Consider the following 22,746-nt stretch of genomic DNA (forward strand, 5'->3'; position numbering starts at 1 on the left):
CATGGCCGCGCCGCCGAGCGCTCCGTGTGCCCTGTGCCGTGTCCCCTGTGTGCCAGGTCTCCTCTGCCGTGTCCCCTCTGGGTGCGGTGTCCCCTCTGCCGTGCGCGGCCTTCCGAACCGCGGTAGCGACAAGCGGGGCCTGCCCCGGTTCCTGGCAGCTCGGCGCTGGCTGAGCAGGGCCCCGGAGGTACCGAGCCTTGTGACGATGCTGGGTGGGAAGGAAACTGACCCGGCCGTGTTCGCACATGTGAGTGTTCTCATGGCGTCGCCGAAAGTAAGGGGCGCTTGAAAAGTGCAAGGAGCAGAATGAAAGTGTATCTGTTAAACGGTAAAAGTCCGGGCTTGATTTGTTCAAAAGAAAAATCAGACCAAAATGAACTTGCTTACTAAGCGCCGTGTTTGGTTTTCAGAATTTAAAAAAAAAAATTAAATGCTAGATGCTTCGCAGATGAACTGAATTGGAACCACGTGAAAATTGTTTTAATTTTTGTAATGAAAACTCTGATTGTTGTGTGAAATCCATCAGAAAATAGTAATATTTGGCTTCAGGGCCCAAGTTAAATGTAAAAAAGAACCAGAAATGGAAAGAGAGCCAAGAGACTTTCAGAACAGACAGGGCATAAAGACACATATTCTGCTGGGGTTTTATTTTTTTTTTTTAATTTTTATTTGCAACCTCGGCATTTAATATTGTGTGTGCTTAACTAACGAAATTGTTGGGAAAAGTGCTTCACAGAAAAATTAAGTCAAACAAAAGAGGGAGCTCTTTGTACATCTGTCCAGCGTTTTCCTTTTCAGGATTTCTTTAACATTTACCAAGACCCCGATTCAGCAAAATAATTTCTGTGTAGGAATGTACTTAAATGCTTTCCTAAATAGCAAACTTTGTTGAGTGTGTGTGTTTGTTAAGAGAAGGAATTCACACCCTTACTTTAATTATTTTGGTGACTGGTGGTGTCTTTACGTGACAGAGTCATGCCGATGTGGGGTTTCTACAAGTCTGGAAGATGAAGAAAAGTCAATGAAAGCATAAAAATTGTTGTCTGACTGTGGTGAATTATAGAAGAAATAGCCCCACAACAAGTGTGTTGTGTGAACATATGCAATTTATTCAACAGGATAATTTAGACAAATAAAGTGAAATAGATATTGAAAGTATTTGTCATTAGAATACAGTGAAAAATGTTCTAAAGCTATTGATAATTTTCATACAACTGGCTGGAGCTATGTGAGCTTTTTGTTGAGGATACCAATCCACAAATCAAATTCTACTGCTTCAAAAAGAATTTGTGCACACTTTTTGTGAACAGCTCTTGCTGAATGGGAAGGTGTTCTGTATAGCCTGATGTTTTCTTTATGACAGCAAGAAGTCTAGCTTTGTATCTGCTACATGGTTTTGTAGAATTAAATCTACGTGTATAAGGTATTATCTTTTTATATATTTATATTGCTATATAAAATGTATGTGTATAAGAACACAGATGCACACAGAGCGTGTGATAGTGTCTAGAGTAAAACTCTTCTTGGTGTTGAGAGTTTGTTGGATACCTGAAATACATATACATACACAGAGATCTTAAGATGTAAAGATGCTTTTGATTTAAGTTGAAGATTTAAGTTTCAAAATTCCTTTGTTGTTTGCGACCAGCTGCTGTTAAATTCATAAAACTTAAGAGCTACAAAAATTGCCCCAGGCTAGATGATCATATGATGTATTAGATATTAATTGTCTGAGTTTGTAGCTGCAAAAACTACCAAGGAGATGTATTGTTTATTTTATTATTTAAAACTACCAAGGAGATTTATTATTTGATTTATTATTTGAGTAATTGTTGCATTACAACAAATCTCATGGTTATAATCAATCTGTTGATTAATAGATGGGCTGAGGTCTACTTCTGCAATAAGCCTAAGGAATCAAGTGCCAAGCCAGGCAGCCTGCTGAGGGTTTCTGGTGACTTAGACCTCGAGATGATGTAAGTTCTTTAAAGCAGGCTGGCTGCTGTCCTTTCTGTGAAGTTCATATATTGCCAGTGCAGTCATTTTCCAACCACTGCTTCCAGTACCATCATCCCTTTTAGCTAAATAAACAACAGCAACTGAAATGCAATGTGAAAGTGGAAAAAAACTCCAAGATGACGAGAAAAAAATGTTTTAATATCTGCTTTTATTAGAGACCTTTGCAGTGGACTTGTGCCTGTAAAACTCTCTTCCCACAGCCTCTGCAAAAATGTGGTATTCACAGAGTGTTAAGAATTTTCAAAATACATTCCTTGAAAATCTGTACTGATTCTTGCTAAGTTATAGGACAGCTGATTGTGGAAAAGGACTATAAAGGAAGCATTTAATTTTCTGAGCTTCAGATATTGTACCGTGAAATGAGAGCCCTTGACACATGGTGGCTGATCCAGTCATAATAGCTGGCAACTTGTGTGTACACGCCAGGGTGACCGGCCTCCCCGCAGTTCTCACCCCAGCTCACAATGCCCCACACGTAGGCCACGTCTTCTGCATCAAAGCAGACCAGGGGGCCTCCTGAATCACCTTTACAGCTGTCTGTGGAGCCATCGTAGGTACCTGAAGGGGAAATAAAAAGTGAAGGTGAGTTAAGGTACAAGCTGGCTGGCACACGAGGAGGCAGAGCTCAGGAGATGTTTCAGGTCTGTGTCGCTTCCTGGGAAAAACGCCAATCACTTGTTTTTAAAATTTTAAAAGTTTAATAGTAATGAAATGGTTCTAAAAATAGTAATATAATTAGAGTAACAAAAATTTGGACAATTAGGATTTAGGACCATATGAGACAATAAAAGAAAGAGTTACGGACAGCCTCAGTACCTCTTTCTGGGCAAAATAAGCCCGAAAAAGGACACCCGTTAACAGAGGATTAACCCTTAAAAGCAATTGCCTGTTGCATATTCATACACCTCATACATGATGCATAACTCCCATTAAAAGGAAGGATTCTGTCTGGTCAGTGTCAGCTTCTTCCTCTGAATCCTAACGGTGTCTTCAGGGCTGAGCAAGGTGGGAAGAAGTTAGTTTCTTCTGATAAGAGAGCAATAAATTCTTTTTCTCTGAAAGATTTAGGTGTCCTGTGGCTGCTGTCTCAGTGCAAGTACCTCATTCCTTTCTTTAAAAAAAGTATCTTACATAGCATAGTTTCTATTTTAACATTATGTTATTACGTAAAACTATATTTAACACACTACTTAAGAAAATTAATACAGCATAACTTTCTAACATAACACATATAATATTCATTTTAATATTTGAGAAAAGCCAATCATCATATATGCATGTTTCATACTTCTGACAGGTGTTTGCCTAATGGTCACCAGTAAACAAGATTCTGAACCTCTTCAAGTCTGTTACTTCTCATTTCAAGTGCAGGGCCTCTCTTTATACTTGTGGCTGGTCCAAATTCTCATTTGCTTTTCCATCAGTCTTGTTTTATGCAGTGCAATAGGGGAGAATTCAGCCACATTTTTCCTATATACTCAGTAAAAGTTTATTAATTTCTAGCACCTTACTACACTTTCCTGCTTGGCTGACTGACCTAGTATGAACCATACAAAGCACAAGTCCCCAAGCTTTTAAAATGTAACCTCTTTCTTGAATCTGTACATTACTGAGAAAGAGTTACGTAAATTTTTCTAAGTTAGGATTACTAATCCTATGAAACAAGAATTTATTGCCTTTAATCAGTTTAATTAATACTTGCTTGTATAACTAACTCCTGTGAATACCAAACCTTAATTTTAAAGTTTTTATTTCCATCAAGGAGGAGATGTTAACCCCAGATATCACCTTTCTGAATGTGTCTCATGTGGTACTGTCATTGTCCCCTCATGGTAGAGTATGATGACTTGAAATATATTGAAGAAAAGGGAGATAAATTACAGAACTGGTGAACTAAATAAACCCGGTATCTTACAGCTGACATCCTGAATTTATTACAAATTATTTTGCTTTTATATCTGGTTTTAATTTTCTTGTTGAGTAGTTTGTTTAAAGATTGCTTTCCGGTTTTGATTTAACAAACAGTTGAAACCATCTGCCCTGTGAGCTGAATACTCACTGCTCTTTTAGTCATGTATTTGGCAACACTTTGTGTCACTAGGGAAGCAATAAATGTGCATTCAAAATCCTCATTTTAATACTAGGAGTGGCAACCAGTTTCCTGGACAGACTAATCTAAGTTTGAAAAGTTAATTGTATTTTCCTGGCATGCAGTGTGGTAGAGGCAAATGTCTCAGCAGATGAATAGTTATATTCTAGTCAACAGGGCTGTGTGTTCTAGGACAGGCATTTGCTTAAATATGTTGCTGAATCAGAATCAAGTGCAGTAAAGGTAGGAGGTTCAGTAGGCTGTAAAGTGCTAGTGTATTTAGAAAACATAACTCAAATTACATGCAAAAAATTGCCCAAATAATCACAGAAACCTGTAATGCTGTTGACATGTTGACAAACTTGTCTGTTTACAAATATGTGTATAATGGTGGATGCCACAGGCTTAGTGGCTGGCACGTAGCCAGCAGTGATATTGTGGTAGTTCATTTATTGTCTTTCTTAAGTCTAGAATATTCCCAGCCAGTAGGTTTGGCCTAAACTGAGAGTTTGATGGAGAGAAATTATAGTAAGAAAATTGATGCTTACCTGCACATGCCATTTTTTTAAAAAATCGTCCTGGATACAATTCAGAACAATTGTGAAATAAATTAACATTTCCCCACTTGAGGATAAATTGTTTTGTGTAACCTAGAAAAAAAAAAATCCAAATTTAAAATGACAAGTACAAATTAGACACATTTAATATAATAATTTGAAAGTTAGTTATTTACTTATTTACAGAATATTATCTTCAGTATTATAAACCAGAAACCTTAAAGTGCCACTAGTATTTACCACATATGAATTACAGTCCCTTGGCCATATATTTCAAAACAAAAGCAGAGTGGTTTAATTGCAGTATAAACTACAGTGCTTTCATTTTGTGACATTTTCACCCTTTCCATTTCCTTGTGTTCCTCAGGGTTTTTTTTCTGTGTTTTCCATATGAAGGTTTCCAGGCACTTGGAAACAGGTACATTGTTTTTTGTGAACTGGAGATGTGGCTGAGGTTCATCCTTATTGCCTTTTTTCCAACTCTGTCTTTATGGAGCAGTCACTGAAGATATGGGTGAGCTAGGTATTCACAAGTCTAAAGGGATGCTCTCTTTTGTTCTCTGTTTGCTAGCAATTCCCAACTTTGCATTTGCTGGGATGATGCTACTGAGTATGGAGAGGAGAAACCTCCCAACCAGTAAGTATATGGTAACTCCAATGCCACGCTGTAACACTGTGATACAAAACAAATGCTTCCCAAATCTTTGAAAGCATGATCATATTTGGCTTATCTGTCTCTGTGCAAGCTTCTCTGGCTGAACCCAGGCATGGCAGAGACAGGATGTGCTGAGTTTCATGAGTGCTGGCTGCAGCTCAGATCCTGTTGGGAAGGGGACAGAGGACTGGCTGTGACTGTGGGCTCCCGTGAGCTACCAAACAACATCTGTTACGTGTCCTTTACAGGTCTCCACAGCTGACAGAACTATTAGATGGACAGAAGGAAAATTTCTTACTTCCAGGGCAGTTTTCATCCAGATGTGTCCTCCATATCAATCTACAAAGTGGCTGAAACAGGAGAGGAAGCAGTACAGAAAAGAGTGATACCTGAGTGCCAAACCACAGCCTATGTTTTCTGTACTCAGCCTCTTCTGAGTGCTTTGTGCACAACTGTTCTTCAGCCTTTTCAAAATGAAAGCTCACCACAATTAGGAAATGAGTTATACAAACAATACATTCCTGAAGTGAGCACTAAAGCAAATACCTTTCTCTAGTCCCCATCCAGAAACCTTGCATCTGTCACCAGTCTTAAACATATACTCTGACCAGGGGACACAGGCAGGTATGCTGTTGTCTTCCAGGGAGCATTCTCCGTGCCCAGAACCTTTCAGCTCCAGCAGAGCAATGTCATTTTCATACGTTGATGCATTGTAATTTTCATGAATTATCACTTGGTTTAGTTTGAAAGTATCTGTCTCTTTGTCGTACGCTATTGTGTTCAACATTCCGACCCAGACAAGGTAGAGATGGACTCGATTTGCCCTGGAAAAAAACAGCGAAATAAACACAAGCCTTACATTTCAGCTGGTTTAAAGCTGTAAACTGTTGCATTTTTATCAAAGTTTCTGTAGAATAACAATCCATATTAGATGCATATATTTTCTTTCTGGACTTAATGCCCAGGTTTTTCTGAAGTGTAGTAAGTGTCATCAAGGCAGATGACACATGCTGAGTAGTGCAACTAATACAGAACATGATGTTAAAGCCAGGCTCTTTTTAGTGTTGTGACAAACAAAAAAGAGGTGTTTATGCTGCTCTGATAAAAGAGTGAGCAGATGTGGATGGGGCTGGCAAATTGTACACATCTGCTCTTGGCTTGTTCTGGGGAATATATAACCCCAGGGACATTCTCTGGGAACAGATCCTGGACTTCCACAAGGTAGAGATGGAGAAGAGAAGAGGTCCCTTGTATTTAACTTCAAGCAGAGTGGTTACAATAAACCTTTCCCGCCTGCTGCTGTCTGGTTGAAGTACGCCATGTCTTTTCAAACTCATAGTTACTTTTTATCTTTCTATTCACTGCCAAAACACTCAGTTTTCTCTGAATCTTCCTCATCCTTAATGTGGGTGAGTCAGTGTTTTAAACTGTTCTATTCAACAGACAAAAAGAAATTAACAAACACGTAGCTGAGAAGGGCAGAACTGTCCAAATTAATTTTTCTGCCTTGCAGAAAGAAAATAATTTCAGAATTAATTGTTTTTACCTGACACAGTGAGCAGCAGTCAGAACCCAACAGCCACCAATATAAACCCCTCCACAGTACACTGTTGAACCTTCATTGCTGGTGTCTTTAATTGCCACTTGCCAGGGGAATTCACCCTATTCGATCAACAAACACAAATAATGAGAAATCATTACAATTGTGCAACTTTTGGTGCATAAAGGGAAAAACATCTCATTTTAATAAAAGATGTTCTATCCAGAAGTTGTAAATTGGGCTCCATAAAGGATATATATATATATATATATATATATCCTTTATGGATATATATATATAAATTCAGTAATTTTATTCAATCTTCTGACTTTGTGCAATGTGTCCTTCTCTCCAGCTTTCAGTCATGAAACCCCTTGTAGTCAGAAAAACAGATGGAGGATCTCACCTGGTTTGAGTCACATATTTGCTGTATTCTGTTTCAAAGACACAAAATTTAATTCCATTTTGCCAGAATTGTTATTTTTGGCTGTAGTATTAATTTTTTTCTGCATAATTTTCAGTGTCTACTTGTACTTCAGTGCTTAATTTTGTAACTCTATATTTTACTTTATAAACTGTGCTTCTCTTTTATTCAGTGCAATGCCACTATTGCTGCAAAACATGACATAAGCATTGTAGCTGATTTTGTTCTTCCCATAACTTTAACAGAAGGAAAATAATGCCCAGTTAAATCAGTGCTGAATGAACTCATATCTGGTAAAGTTGTTTTTTACCTTTCCAGCAATCTCTCCACCTACAATTCTTTTCCGTCGAGTTAGTGTGTGATTCCTAACACCACAGTGCACTTGGGGAAGAAGTGTCTTTATCATTTTTCTTTCTTTAACAAAAAGGAAAAACGTATTTCAGAATTCAGGTATACATTCTTGCTAAGATTTGAGTGCTGTGAATATGTGAATGTGCCTAGTAGCTGAAATAACAGGAAAACAAAGACCAAAATGTTGGCATCTGTTTTTGCTTTCAAAATTGCTTGTGTCTTAGCATCACATTACTTCTCTCCACTTTCCAATGCTGTTTGCATTCAGGCAAATAATTTTAAGGATGTTCCCCTAGATTTGCTGAGAGTTTACCTCAGCTGAGAGTTTACCACTTGCCAAACCGTGCAGATGTAGGTCCTCAGGTAGGATGAATTATTATGGCATTCTTGAAATCAGTGAAAAGTGAGACAAACAGTAAGTCCCATAGTGTATATTAGTAAATCACAAAGTCAGAATACCTGTGTGTTCTAGATCTGAGCAGCTGGCTGGTAGCTACAAAATCACTAATAAGAAGGTATGCTGTTGATTTTGGAGGGCTAATTACACTTACCTGTATCCATACTGTCATTTTCAGCACCTTCTTCTTTGCCTGTATTATTAACAAAATATTTAAATTATCGGCAAACATTTACTTGCATATATGTTTGTGTGCTGAGATCATGGAACACATTTTAAATGCATAAGGGCATACTGTTCACATGGACTGTTTCCTTTCCTGAGGCACTGTTTGGCTGCCTCAGCCTACAAATGACCAGCAGCCAGCAGATACTTGTTCATAACTACACAACATCTACTCACTCTCCAAGCCTAGGGGGCCCTTCTGCCAGGAAACCCTGAGAAACTGCCCTTTTTTTGTTTGTGATCTCTGGGGAGATGTCCCATTCTCCTCCACCAGAAACAACCAAAATTTCTCCTCTTGACCCACTGATATTTTGAAACTTTCTAAAACTCAAAGGAGCATTAAGTAACAGGTTTGTATTTGGTTTTTTCCCCCCAATTTAGATTATGCTGTTGGGTACTGTGTGTGTCCTTTAACAGGGTAAGGGAGGATATGCAACATGAGAGGTGAATTAAATGCTTGTGGAATCTGGTTTGTCAGCTTTTATTCAAACAAAGTGCCCATTGAATTCAGTCCCTAAATGGGAGCTGAGCATTGTGTCTGTTCTCATGTCACTGACAATAATGTTTACATTTAGAGTTCAGTTTACCTGTGCTAATTACCATTTACCAATAGTTTTTACTTTTTTGGCCTTAGGCTTTGTCTCTTTTGAGAGCAAGGAAAACATTCTAATTTTCAAACAAAACGTAATCTTTTCAATAGAGAGGGGAAAAGCACAGAAGAATTATTATATTGACAAACTAGCTGAATAACTCATTTGTGAGGAAAGTATTCCTGCTTTCTTACACTTTCTTAGGGGATACCAGTTTGATAGCTGGCCACATAAACAAAAGACATAATCTGCCTTAAGCTTCCCAAAACATCATCTGTTTATTCCTTCCTTTAGTGTTCTTGTCATGCCTTTCCAGGAAGAAAGGAGAGAAAATTCTTTGACCTTTTCTTCCTACTATGCATAACATAACATTGGGAAGACTGATTCTTGCATAATAAATAAAATAGTAATGTGCATTGTGTAGCCTCTAGTTAAAATTGAGCTGAATGAAAGAAACAAAAACATTTTTCAGAAGAAAACCTGCACAGGTAGCTCCAGCTTCATCCTCTCCTGTGAGGCAGTCAATTTCTTTGTTGCAGACACTCTTATTTGGAATACAGATATTTGACCGGCAGTGGAAACTGTTTTCTCTGCACTCTGTAACACAGGAAAATTATGAATGTAAATCACAGGATGATTTGGTTCAGCAACCTCACACTGTCAGAGAGCTTTTTACAATGTAAACCAAATGTATATCCATGTTACAGGGCCTGTTCATTAAGAGATTACCAAAGCAGGCTCTGTGCATGTAAACAAAATAAATACTTGGCTTTCTTCACTTTAAAATCTTGAAGTTACAAGATTTGAAAAATGTGGATCTCTGTTACCACTGCAGTACTGTACTGCTAGACTTGGTGTCACTCTATGCCAGTTTCATCCATAACACATCCACACTCAACCTCAGCCAAAAGATCTCCAATTTTGCCAGCATCACTGATCACCTCAAATGAGGAACTGATGATGCTTGTGCCAAATCCTACCCCCCCAAATCAGAGAACAAGCTGAGTTTTGGTTGAATGAGTTAAATGCCTAAATGCAGGGTTAGGAATCAAGAGTCCTGACAGGAAAACACTGGATGAAATAACTTACATCTTGTAAAATTCTTGGTTATATGAAAAGGTATTATGAACCTGAGAACCCCCTTCCTTTTAAATTTTGTGATCCCTTTGAATATTATCAAAAGCAAAGCAGTGCTTGAATTCATGGCAGGATCTTCTGAGCTAATTTAAAGTCTTATGTCAATCTCCTATTTAAGATATTTGTCTTTAATAGAAAATAAGGTAGTTCTCTAAAAGTATCCAGATATCCCAAGGTGATCCAAAGACCACTGAACTCAGTTGAAATACTTATTTTGATTTCAAGAAGCATTGTTTACAGCACTATTTTTGTCATGTGCAATCCAAATACATGTCCACTAAATATATGAAATCACAGGTTGTTTTTTTTTTTTCCTAAAATTACTGTGACCGTGTTTCCACAATTATCTCATTAAAATGACTTACAATTGTAACACTACAAAATTAAGGTTATGGAGGGATAATGATGGGATTTGTAACCCACATTAGCATTTGGTACCTGAAACCCAAATTTTGAAAGTATTGTCCTGCATTCAAGTCATGCTAGATCCATTCCTCATTTCTAATCAGAAGTTTTGCAGCTGGAATTGCAGATGCTAAAGGAATGACTGCTCCTGAACAAGCAGTGTGCCAGGAACATCACAGATGTTCCACAGATGATCTTGCATTAGTAATAAATATAAGGGAGATCTTACTTTGGTTTAAAGATAGTTCATTGCAAAACCAGTGTTTTTGTTTAATTACTGATTAAAATCAGTAATCAATAATCAAAATTATTGATTTTTTCCAAGTAAAAGTACATTTTCATTCTATCAGGACTAGATTTTTTTATCAATGTTTAACAGCCTCCTAAATGATCTCATTGTATTTTCTCATTCTCTGAAGAAATTCAGATTCTCAAGAGATCACGTCTGCTTCAAAATGGTATTTCATGTCTGCTTTTTTGCACTTGTCTATGTATAAATTATGGTCTGATTTGTTTAATTTATTGACTTAATGGAAAAGAGAATTTAGCTGTTACATCACTGTAAAAATTCTCTGTGGGTGGATTTCTGCTGAAATTATTTTGAAACACCTGACAAAGGAAATTGTTACCTCTACAGCACAGTTCATCACTCATGTCTCCACAGTCATTGATCCCATCACAGGTTTTATTCAGAGAAATGCACTTCTTGTTGACACAGTGAAACTCCCCATCTGAACAATCTGTGCAGCAAGATGAAAATGAAGTTAGTGTGGAATTGACTGTAGGTTCATAATTGCTCAGGGAAATACTCTGCCTGCATATTGGATTCTGTCAGCAGTTTGGCCTATCAGCAGTAGGTATGCTGGGGCCCAGTCAGGTAAATAGGAATAATTTTTTATTGCTTTTGTTGCCTTTCAAATAGGGTTTCAGAGTGACCACTCATTTTCTTCCTCTAAATTTGCCAGTATCCTGGCAAAAGGGAATTTAATTTCTTCTACTGAAAGGACTGGTGAGGACTAAACCAGAAATGATCAATTCAAACCCACTATGAATGATTCAAGGGATTAGGATTATGGAGGTTTCTCCTCTAGAAAGAACTCATCAAGAGTCTGTGAATAACTGCTTTTGTAAGAAAAAAACTGAGATGATTCATAGCACTTCCAGTCAGCAGTATCTCAGGCTGATACTCACCAGTGCCAAAGAAAGCTCCCTACAGAGAATGAAAAACTGTTAGAATTCTAAACAGGTCTTTGATTCCCCCTTTACAGTGAGAAACTGAGGAGTCCTGAAACCCCCACAGAAGACACCAGTAGTTTCCCCGTAGTTGTGCTTGTCTGGCTGTGGTGCTAGTGGTGTGCTAACTGATGTCCCTCAAACAGTGAGCACCACATTGTCACCTGTCTCCTCACCAGTTAAGCCAGGAGAGGTAAGGTTCATGGGATACAATATACCCTGGTGCCCTTGGAAGGGATGGTGGAACAAACAGAACCATGGATGGAATAAATTTCCTTTGGGGAAATATCTGTAAAAATACTTCGGGAGCAGCAGTGATTTTTCAAACTTGAAAACTCAAGACTATCTTGACTCCATATTGCCTCAATTGTCTTAAAGTCTGCAAAACGATGATTTAAAATAATCAAAAGGTTTCAGTGCAGGTTTTCTGTGGCTGAGAGTTCAGCAGACTGGGTCCTCATTATTTAAAATATACTTAAAATGTAAAACCACCAAATAGATATTAAACTAAAAAGATCTACTAACCTCTGAGATTTTCATGGCACTGCAGGCTAACCAGTCCCTCATTACTATCTCTTGATTTCATCTCTATGTGACATTCAGCAAGACTTGTCTCTAGGCCCTTGCAACTTATTTGCAGACAGTTTAATGAATTTAAGGCAGATTCTGTGATGTTGGAAGTGGCTTGGTAATATTCAGCACCTCTGTGAAGATAATAATAATAACAACAAATTATATAATTTCACAATGGATTGTCCACTGCTTTTATTGTTGAGAATTTATATGTTTTTCCTCAGTGTCAAAGAATTTTGGTCATGGCTAAGATAAAGAGCAGACTAGCAACTGCAGTTGTCTAGGGATAAAAAGGAGATGGTTACTTTGGAAGAAGTGCTAATTTTTGCAGGCTGCTACATAGAACTGTCCCCAAATGCATGTGCAGGTCCATGAAAGTCATTGTGTATCACAGTGGATAGAAAAGTCTCCTCATGTAGCAAAACTTGTAATCTCAGACCTCCATTTCTCTGTGGACATGGGTGAACCATAACTTGGGAACCATCCTGCACGGGATCAGATATCCTTGGTCCCATCCAAACCACTGAATGCTGAGGAAGCTCAGGCCACTGCAAGGCTGGGATTGATAAATTTTATCTTTCTTGGTTTTACCTGAGCAGTATTCTCCTAACAGCGTGTGTATCCCCTACCTTAAAGAAACATGGATCTAGTAAATAAGTAACTAGGGAGGCTTTCAATGAGACTCCACAGCTGAATGCTCTGTCCAGGGCAAACCCCTCTGCTATCCGAAGATACACTGATCAGGACTAGGAAACATTTGCTTCTCACCTAGAGAGGTACTGCAATAGCAGCTTTAGTTTTCTGGGGACTTTTTTTAGGGTTTTTTTTCTGGTAAGGTTGGGAAGGCAATGCTACCTAAGTTATGTTATGTGTAGAGGTGTAAAATTATTATGAATAGGATATAGAGGTAACTTTATGAGGAGCTGAATATGCAGCTTGGGTTATCATTGTGGTTGCAGAAAAAGAGCAGGCTGTGTGTGACTTCAGCCATCCCTGGGGCCAGAGCAAGCAGTGGCAGCAGGGGTGAAGGAAAAAACCCTGTGTTCTGCTCCTTGTTAATCTGGCTAATGCAAGTGGCAAAACAGAGCTGTACCCTGTTGTCAGCTGTCCTGAGAAACCTTTCTCTGCTCACAGATCATTGCGCAGAGCTACTTGGGAGTGGTCCATCCATGCATTTTCCCTAACACAGGCCTGAGAGAACACCTCCACACTGGTCTTCATCTCTATTTTAAAGCAAAACAGTTATGGTTTGTATCGCTGTAGCCTGTAACAGAACACAGAAATCTGTGTTTTGGCTTTCACTCTCAGGTGTCAGTTTAAGAAGTTTTATCAGAATATTGTAGCCAATAAATCATTCATGAATTTTCTGTCTTAACTGTTGGCTGTGACTGACACTTCTGTAAGCATTACTACTTTTTCAGAACCCCTGCAGTTATCCAGAGATAAATTGCCCAAACTTACAATTCAAAGCCAAGGTGCCTGCAAGCCACGTTTGCTTCATTCATAGTCCATTCACTAGCACACACAAAACTGTCCTCCTTACGATTCACAGGTTTTACTTGAAGCAAACTTGAATCTCCGTGACCCAGAGAGACTGAAAATGTTTCTTAAAAAATAAAAAAGAGAGAAATGAAAAAAAAAATCCCCAAACAAAATCATATTATATAGATGTATCTAGTGGAAAGACAGCACACAACCAAATCAGGACTAATTTTGTATTTACAGCCAAAGTTCATATGGAAAGAACAGTAGATTGGGAATCAGAAGGTTCAGGTATTATTCCTGAATTAGTTCTGAGGATTGACTTTGTGTCTTTGAGCCTGCTAATTTCTCAGAATATGCCAGTTTAAGGACAAATGACGGTAATGGGTCCATAAGGGTATTTGAAGATCTACCAAGAACAGGTTGTGTTTTACTATAATGACCTTCTTTAGGGGATTTTTGATAACCAACCAGTAATACTCAAAGTGAGAGGGCCACATCCTACTTCTATTACCTGTGTTGCAAACTGCCTACAGCAGTCTGTGTAGCAAAACCAGCAGCAGGGTGACCTGGGCTTGTCAATCACTTTATTTTTTATGAAAATCAGCAGATACTGCCCATTTTCAGTGACTTTTCATTTTCTGTTTCATGTTGTTACTAGTGCAAGAAAATGAACAGACTTTATATAAATAGTGTAAGTATCTCCTCAGCCACCCCTGATGGATAAATTTCAGAAAAGAAGGTGTGAATACCTTCAGGCTTGCATGTTCCCCTGTGCAGAAACTTTGCTTTGGGTTGCTGGCACTCATAGCTCTTCAGCTGGCAGTAAGTACGGAAGTTCTTTCCACTGGTAGAACAAACTGCAGAACCATTCTTTGGGCACTGGTAGGGAAGCTTGCACAGGCATTTTCCCTCCACACATCGTTCCCATGGGTGACAAAAAACTTTCTGACATGACTTGTGGGTGTATTGGTTGCCCAAGCATTCTTCTATGAGATAGTTGTCTTGCTCAGCTGGCTGAGCAGGCTTAACCTGTTGAAAATGGTTTTTTTCAGCATTAGATTCTGCCTTCTGCAAGGCACACAAAAAATAATTAAATTAAAGGCAAGATTAGGGATTGCACCAAGAGTTTTGCAGATCCCTTCACTGACCTCAGCAAAGTGTCCATTTGTAAGCCTTTTCCTATCTAATCAAAGTTCCTAAATACCATTTATAGAGTTTATTCCCTTGTCTTTGGCCACCTCGCCTTCTCAGTTTTTCTGAACTCCTTTTTTCTTTTTGGATTATTTACCTGGTGTGATCTTCAGTCTTACTGATCTCCCACAGGTCTTACTTTATACCCTTTACTTTTCAAACATCAGCTGAAGTGCACAGCAGATTATAAACATTTTTAAAGGCATTGGTTTATAACACATCCCAGCAATGGGACTGTAAGCAGATTAAAACATAAAGGAATTTAAACACTAGAAAAAGAAAAAAAAAAAAGCAATCTGGGGCTTTTTTTCTAAGTTTTGTTTTATTGGCCTGGTTGACTTTGGATTTAAATATCATGTGTAAATATTTATGAATTACTTACTAGCAAATGAATCTATAGTTAATGATCTGTTTTGCAGAGTCCATGTGACTGCTCAAGTAACAAGTACCTCAAATACCTTAACGAGTACCCAAAAGCAATTTGAAAATGAAGTGCTCATCCTTATGAGCGTTTTTCCTGTGTCTTGCACAGCAGTGTGTTTGCAGTGTGGCTGCTGGCCATCACTGGCCTGCAGGTACAGACTGTGACCCTCCCTCTGATGGCCTCTGGGTGAGGGGCACCGGTGTTTGTGCAGCTCTCTGCTGGCTGCAGTGCTGGCTGAGTGCTTTTGCTTACTAAGATCTGCGGGTAGGATGAGTCTTTGAACATGGAAAATATATATGGATGTCTTCTGTGTAAAAATGGGAGAAAAACATTAGTCCTCAAATGTGATTTATCAGCTTTGACTGTTTCAACTGGATCAATAGAGCTGAAGTTTAAAGTTCTCATGAAGAAATCCTGCCCACAGTAAAGTCAAGGAGGATGTAGCTGGGGCAGAATTCAATCCAAACCTCTCCTTTTCATGGCTGTATAATCTTATTAAATTCTTCCTGCTGTTCTTGGGTCAGTAGAATCCAAACTGTGAGCCAGATCCGCCTTGGCACAGCTCCCATGTTGTGGTAGGTGTTCCTCCTCAAGGGGAACAGCAGGTCCTGATTTTTATCTCAGAACTTCTCTGAAAGGCTTGGATTGTGCTGACTGCCCAGCCCAGTTGGGATTTCCTGGACACTTCTGCCCGGAGAAAATCCACAGGAAACCTTCTGGCAGCAGGAGAATACCATGCTGCCATAATACAAGACTGCAATCCCATTTCTCAGAAAAGGGAGGTGGGGAAAATTGCAGCACCTTTCTGTGGTCAGCCATGCTTGCAAATTTGGTTTCGGATAGGATCATGATTAAAATCTTTTCCACAAACCTGTTAGCATAAGCACCAGGTAGAATCAAAGCATTAAAGAGAAACAGCAAATTTCAAACACCCAGGCTGGGCTAAAACAAATATATGAAGCACAAATACTATGAAAGGAACTTAAAAAAAAAAAAAAAACAAAAAAAAAAAACCAATTGGTTTTGCTTTTATAACAATAAACTGTTTATTAAACATTTAAAAAATACTGCTAACACAATAGAACATATCTTACCTCTGATCCACAAAGACGAAAGAGACACAAGAAAACCAAGCAGATTGGGAGCATTCGCATGATGAAATTTTATCTCTCTTCCTAGACTAATTCCTCTGGCTGGGATTCTTTTGAATGTCAGCTGTTAGATTTGGGTTTAATTTTTAACCATTAGAAAAATATTTTCAAGTGTGTTTAGAAATAAAGTACAGGAGCCTCAACTATGAACCGATAAATCTGATCTCTTCAAAAGATCCTGCCTTAACTGGTTTTGTCATAAGTGGATGACAGATAACAGAAGTGAAGCCCTTGAAATAAATGATTAAAAGTGTGAAAAACGCCAATCACTTGGTTTTAAGATTTTTAAAAGTTTAATCGTAATGAAATGGTTATAACAATAGTAATATAATTAGAGTAATAAAATTTGAACAATTGAGATTAGGACAATATGAGACAATAAAAACAAAGAGATACGGACGTCCGGGTACGTTTTGTGGGCAACACGAGCCCGAGAAACAGAGGATTAACCCTTAGGAACAACCGCCTGTTGCATATTCATACACCTCATACATGATGCATACATTCCATTCAAACACAGCATTCTGTCTGGTCATCGTCAGCTTCTCCTCTTAATCCTAAGTGTGTCTGAGCGAGGTGGGAAGAAGTTACTTTTCTGCTGATAAGGGAGCATTAAATTCCCTTTCTCTGAAAGATTTAGGTGTCCTGTGGCTGCCGTCTGCTGCGAGTCCTTTCTTTAAAAAAAGAATCTTACATAGCATCTTAGAGTTTCTGTTTTAACATTATGTTATAACCTAAAGCTATACTGAACACACTACCTAAGAAGATTAACACAGCACAACTGTCTAACATAACACATCCAATATTCATTTTAATACTTGCGAACAGCCAACCCTAAACCACACATTTTTCACAGAAGGAAGCGCGTGTTGGGGTGACGCTTTGCTTTGCGCAGAGACTCCGATCGATCCATCGCCCCGGCTCCCTGACCGCAGTTGTTCCCGTGTGCCGGGCTGCTGTGCAAGGTCGCTGTTGTCACCCGCTGGGTGTGTCTCAGCGATCCCTCCCTCGGGAGCGCGGGACGCTCGCTCCCGGCGCACGGCAATTATCGGGAATGGCGAGTGCTTTGCGACAGTGCCGGCCGCCGGGCGCCCTTTCATTTACGGCAGGCAGCCCCGTTTGCGGCAGCGCGGGTGTTTCCGGGCGGGCGCGGCGCGCACGTGCAGGTACGTCCGGCCGTGTCCGTCTGTCCGTCCGTCATCCCTCAGGGAATGGCCCCGGGAGATGGGCTCCCTCCGCCCTGCATGTAGGCCGCCTCCCGAGGGCTCTGTGAGGCGCTGCGGGTGCGCGCCGAGTGCGGCCGAACCCGAGCAGTGCGGCCTCCCGAGGGAGCCTCCCGAGGGAACCTCCCGAGGTTTAACGGGGCCGAGAGGAAGGGTCGGGACGACCCCTGGTACCAACACGGGCTGGGAGGGATGGCTAGAGGGAGAGCAGCCCTGCTGAGAAGGACTTGGGGTGCCGGTGGGAGACAGGATAGACCTGACCCAGCAATGTGCACTCACAGCCCCGAGAGCCAAACTTGTCCTGGGCTGCATCCAGAGCAGCGTGGGCAGCAGGGAGGGATTCTGCTCCTCTGCTCTGCTCTGCTGAGACCCCACCTGCAGGGCTGCAACAGCTCTGGGGTGCCCAGCACGGAAGAGACGTGGCGTTTTTGGAGCAGATCCAGAGGAGGCCACGAAGCTGGTCCCAGGGCTGGAGCACCTCTGCAGTCAGGCTGAGAGTGGGGAATGTTCAGCCTGGAGTAGAGAAGGTTCTGGGAAGATTTTATTGCAGCCTTCCAGTGCCTGAAGGAGGCTACAGCAGAACTTGAGGGGGAGTTTTCCCAAGGGCATGTAGGGATAGAATAAGAGGAGACAGTTTTGAGCTGAAAGAGGGTGGGTTGAGATAGGATATTAGGAAGAAGTTCTTTACTGTGAGAGCACTGGAACACGCTGCCCAGGGAAGCTGTGGATGCCCCATCCCAGGGAGTGTTCAAGGCCAGGCTGGATGGGCCCTGAGCAGCCTGTGGAAGGTGTCCCTGCACACAGCAGAGAGGTTGGAAGAAGTTGACCTTTAGGAGCCCTTCCAACCCAAACCATTCTGTGATGTTCTCACTTTGTGCCACTTGTGGGGCTGGGGACTGGCTGGGATGCCATCAGATATGGCTTCTTTGTACATATGGGTGAAAGATGACTAGCTGATCACTGCTAGTCACTTTTTGCAGTGGATGTTGCAGTGGATGACATCTTAGGTGCAAACTTGATTTTTCATGGGCCAGCATGTTTCTGGTGAGGATTGGAAAGGACAAACCATTAAATTAACAAACCAGGCTGACAGGAGACTGCAGTTCCTACAGCAAATCAAATGTGACGCATACATCTGATTTTTTTTTTTGTTCACAATGCAGGAAACAGTAGAGAATGTCTTTTCGTGGAAGAGGAGGTGGAGGAGGAAGAGGAGGTGGCTTTAACCGTGGAGGAGGTGGCGGTGACAGGGGCGGCTTCAGCCGCGGCGGGCGAGGTGGCTTTGGACGGGGAGGTGGAAGAGGAGGCTTCAACAGAGGAGGATATGACCAGGGCCCTCCAGAAAGGGTAGTTTGTAAGTTACATGGAGAAACTTCATTTATTTTGTTGAGATTGTCTGCTCCGGCTCTTCAGCTTGTTTGTTCTTTATTTCAGTGTTGGGAGAGTTCATGCATCCCTGTGAAGATGACATAGTTTGTAAGTGTAAAACAGAAGAAAACAAGGTGCCTTATTTCAATGCCCCAGTGTACCTGGATAATAAGGAGCAGATTGGCAAAGTGGATGAAATATTTGGACAGCTGAGAGACTTTGTATCCTTCAAAAAATGTTCAATAATTGATTTGATATGAAATGGGATTTCTCTAGGATTTTAAATAGTTCAGGGGTTGGCTACCAGTTCTCTGTGAGTCTTGCTGTAACTGTAGGTGCTTCATTCACATCAAGTGCCCACCTTAGAGCTTTTGTGATATGACAGAGCACTTGAAGTCAGTCAAAGGTTTTCACTCTTTAGCAGTACTGATGCTGTGTTTTGGATCCATGATGGTTCAAATTGTTGCTTTTTGTGGCTAACTGACCAAATTTTCTGCTATAGGTTACTAAGCCATGGCTGAGTTGGATCAAGGGCCTTGGGGTTTTTTTGTGGGTTAGGGGACCTTGCTCATGCTCCAGCACATTATTTAATTATAAAGTGAGTTTATACTAAGATGTCCTGTGGCTCATTGTCCAGTTTATTACTTTACCTGCCCATAAAAATGGGCATATCTCTGACATAAGAGATATCAGGACATCTCTGGCAGAGCCAGCCTGACACAGAGACACTGCGTACATTTTGTGGTCACTGCCAGGTGGACAGAACCCATGACAAAAGCAGGATAGCTGGGGGGGTAACCCAGTTAGGACTCAGCCTGTGTTGGTTGAATACCAGTCACTAGCTACGTGCATTTTCCTCTCCCACATTAAATATGAAGTAAATTATGCAGGTTTAAATCACTTTTAGTTGGAATTGTGTTGAAATTTAGCTGAATTTATGAAATACTTAGAAAATGTCTGAATGTTCCTTCCATATGCTGATCAAAATCACAGTTTTGCAAGCTTTATTACTGCAGTGCTCCTTAAGGAAACCAACAGTATTTTTCAGTGAAACTGTCTGAGAACATGAAAGCCTCTTCATTTAAAAAAATGCAAAAGGTAAGTCAGTCTCAATAACAGAATTTTACTGAATGTCATCTGTTAGCTAAGTCTTTGTCAGCAGATAATAAAAGCTTTATTAAGTTTTTAATAACTTTAAAAGCAGATTGTCCTATGTAAACATAGGAATTAAATTCCTCATCCTTTCCAGTTTTGTGTTTGCCACATTATTCCCTCTCCCTGCCCCACAAGAAAAGATGCAACAAAATCATACAAATACCACCTATATTTTAGCAGCTTTTTAATTCTGGGATTTACTTCTTGTGTGCTTTCTCTGTTTGGCTTTTTGCAGAGTACAGTTTGACATAATGGGATAAGACCAAATTATGGATATTTGTAAAGAAAGATATTAATGTGCTTTTCAGTCTTGTTATTTTGAAAGCCTAATGGAATTCTCTTCCTGCAGTTTTACATTGATCCAGCAAAGCTGCTGCCTCTTCAGAGATTTTTGCCAAGGCCCCCTGGAGAAAAAGGTGCTCCCAGAGGAGGTGGTAGAGGAGGACGTGGTGGTGGACGTGGGGGAGGAAGAGGTGGTGGTAGAGGTAAGATCACAAGAATCTTAAAGCTGCAGAATGTTGGCGTTATTTGAGATGTCATGGGTTGCTTTGGTCATTTGTTCTGTGGAATATTTGTGTTTTGTTTTCTGAAGCTGCTGGTGAGTACTTGAATATCAACAGCTGTATTGCAAATAAAGATGTTTCTGCTTGACTTTATAGAAAAGGCAGTGATACCTTTCAGGTGGTGAGACTGGCTAAATAACAGCTCCAAAGCAGAGGGAGGAGAGAATGCTGATTTGTAACAAAGACAGAAAGTTTTTTGAACATCACCCGTGATGTACTCTTCAATTAAAGCTGAAGTTTGTTTTTTCTTACATCACAGTTTCTTGTCTCTTTTCCATACCCTGCCCCTTTGCAGCAAGGCCTGAGTGTTTCAAAGTGGTTTGGTTTGTTTGGTTTAATGTTGAGTTGCAATTAATAGATAATAATTACTAATAGTTGTAATGAATTACTGGTTAATATATGTAATTTATTTTTGCTCTTGTGAAGGCAATTGTTAAGTCTCTTTAGTATTTTGGACATGGTATATCAGATATTAAGGAATACCTAAAATGCTCCAGATGGTCCCTAGAAGAAACAGGGTACTAGTAATTGACCTGGTAACTGTCTGGCGATTGACAGTTCCTGGTTTTTTGTTGTTGTTCGTTTCATTTCATAAGCTGTCTATGAAATAAATTGTTGTGCATAACCAAGAATTTACATGCTCCTCAAAGGGTAATTTCTTTTGTTTAGGAGGATTTGGAGGAGGCAGAGGTGGAGGAAGAGGAGGAGGATTCAGAGGAGGTAGAGGCGGAGGAGGAGGAGGATTCAGAGGAGGAAGAGGTGGTGGAGGAGGCTTTCGGGGTAAGTGTGGGGTTTTTACCTTTCAGTAATAAGAATAGCTTCTAAAAAAAAAAAAGCTTGTAAATATTAAAAAGCTTATAAAAATTAAAATAATTTAAAGCTTGTAAATATTAAACAGAATCTTGTGACTTTTAATGTCTTATAGATGTTTATAGTTCTGTGCAAGAGATTTCTGTGCATCCTAGTAGTTTAAACTGAAGCTCAGTACTCTGCATTTGTTGATGCATGTGTAAAACCATGTTTTTTGCATTTTATTTTATCAACTCATTCAGTGTTATCTATAGAATTTGCTTGAAGCACAACTAAGATAAGAATTGTTTGATGTATTTTTCTTTTCTCTTAAAATAGGAAGAGGACATTAAAAATGGACCCATGAGTATCTCCTCATTGTCTTATCATGTCATCTGCAGAAGTGAAGAACCATCAAAAATTTTTGTAAAGGACCCTGAAAATCTTTTTATAAAGAACTTGAAGCTACAAATGACAATTATTTTTACACTTCATGGCTGTTGATGGACACATGAGGAGAGAGTAGCCCCAGGTGAAGAGCTGAAGACTGCTCAGAATATGTGTAAACTTTTCTAACTGAGCCACGGTTCGATGTTATTCTTAAACTGTTTGTTTCTGACAAGCAGTGCAGTGAATGCTTAACTCCATGTTGGAGTTGGGAGTAAACAATCATCTGAAATGGGTTTTCAAAAGACCCTACAGGTTCACTGCATGCACATACTTCAATGTGAACCTGTGCATGAGTGATCCCTGGTTCTCATCCTCCTTTTATATCGAATCTTGGCTGCTCTGAAATGGACATGCCATTCAAACAACCTTTGTGAACCTTTTTTTATAAATTAAATTTCTAACTTTGGTGTCGATAATTTTTTTAAATGCATAATAATGTCTAAGAGGAAGACAGCAGTATATTTTGTGAATTTTTCTGTGTAAGTATTAATGAAAGCCAAAGGCATTAAGACATAGGCCTCTTAGAAGGTGCTGTCTAATGAACAAGACAAGATTAATACTATACTTCAGTCATCTAATGGTATCTAATTACATTAAAATGCTCAGGGTTTTTTATTGGCCCTGCCTCTCCCCCTTAGCCTGTTTCTCTGGAGGCTTTGATGTCCTGGTACTGCACCTCTGTGGTGTTCTGGGTTTGTGTCGAGCTGAGATTAAATAGCTGTTCATAGGGCTCCTCTGCACACAATGCTTGC

The 22,746-nt window shown here is 39.9% G+C and overlaps 2 protein-coding genes across 5 annotated transcripts; one reads left to right on the forward strand and one right to left on the reverse strand.

Moving 5' to 3' along the window:
- On the forward strand, positions 1-22,392 carry GAR1 (GAR1 ribonucleoprotein). Of its 4 annotated transcripts, XM_041480120.1 has the most exons (9): positions 1-247; positions 1,881-1,976; positions 5,237-5,302; positions 18,833-19,023; positions 19,104-19,258; positions 20,076-20,135; positions 20,542-20,677; positions 21,425-21,535; positions 21,884-22,392. In XM_041480120.1, exons 4-9 carry the CDS (start codon positions 18,846-18,848, stop codon positions 21,895-21,897), a joined length of 654 nt encoding a protein of 217 aa, XP_041336054.1. In that variant the 5' UTR covers positions 1-247; positions 1,881-1,976; positions 5,237-5,302; positions 18,833-18,845; the 3' UTR covers positions 21,898-22,392. The 4 variants fall into 4 exon arrangements, with proteins under 4 accessions (XP_041336054.1, XP_041336053.1, XP_041336055.1 ...); XM_041480119.1 differs by lacking the exon at positions 1,881-1,976; XM_041480121.1 differs by lacking the exons at positions 1-247; positions 1,881-1,976; positions 5,237-5,302 and adding an exon at positions 17,561-17,612.
- On the reverse strand, positions 2,153-17,557 carry CFI (complement factor I). Its single transcript, XM_041480118.1, has 12 exons — positions 16,390-17,557; positions 14,430-14,709; positions 13,657-13,801; positions 12,148-12,326; positions 11,019-11,129; positions 9,328-9,444; positions 8,187-8,225; positions 7,595-7,698; positions 6,867-6,982; positions 5,867-6,144; positions 4,657-4,758; positions 2,153-2,577 (listed from the first exon to the last, which is right to left on the reverse strand). Exons 1-12 carry the CDS (start codon positions 16,447-16,449, stop codon positions 2,360-2,362), a joined length of 1,749 nt encoding a protein of 582 aa, XP_041336052.1. The 5' UTR covers positions 16,450-17,557; the 3' UTR covers positions 2,153-2,359.
- Positions 22,393-22,746: the final 354 nt, after the last annotated feature.

This window comes from Pyrgilauda ruficollis, unplaced genomic scaffold, assembly GCF_017590135.1.
Source record: "Pyrgilauda ruficollis isolate IOZ18807 unplaced genomic scaffold, ASM1759013v1 scaffold5, whole genome shotgun sequence".
Taxonomy (NCBI): domain Eukaryota; kingdom Metazoa; phylum Chordata; class Aves; order Passeriformes; family Passeridae; genus Pyrgilauda; species Pyrgilauda ruficollis.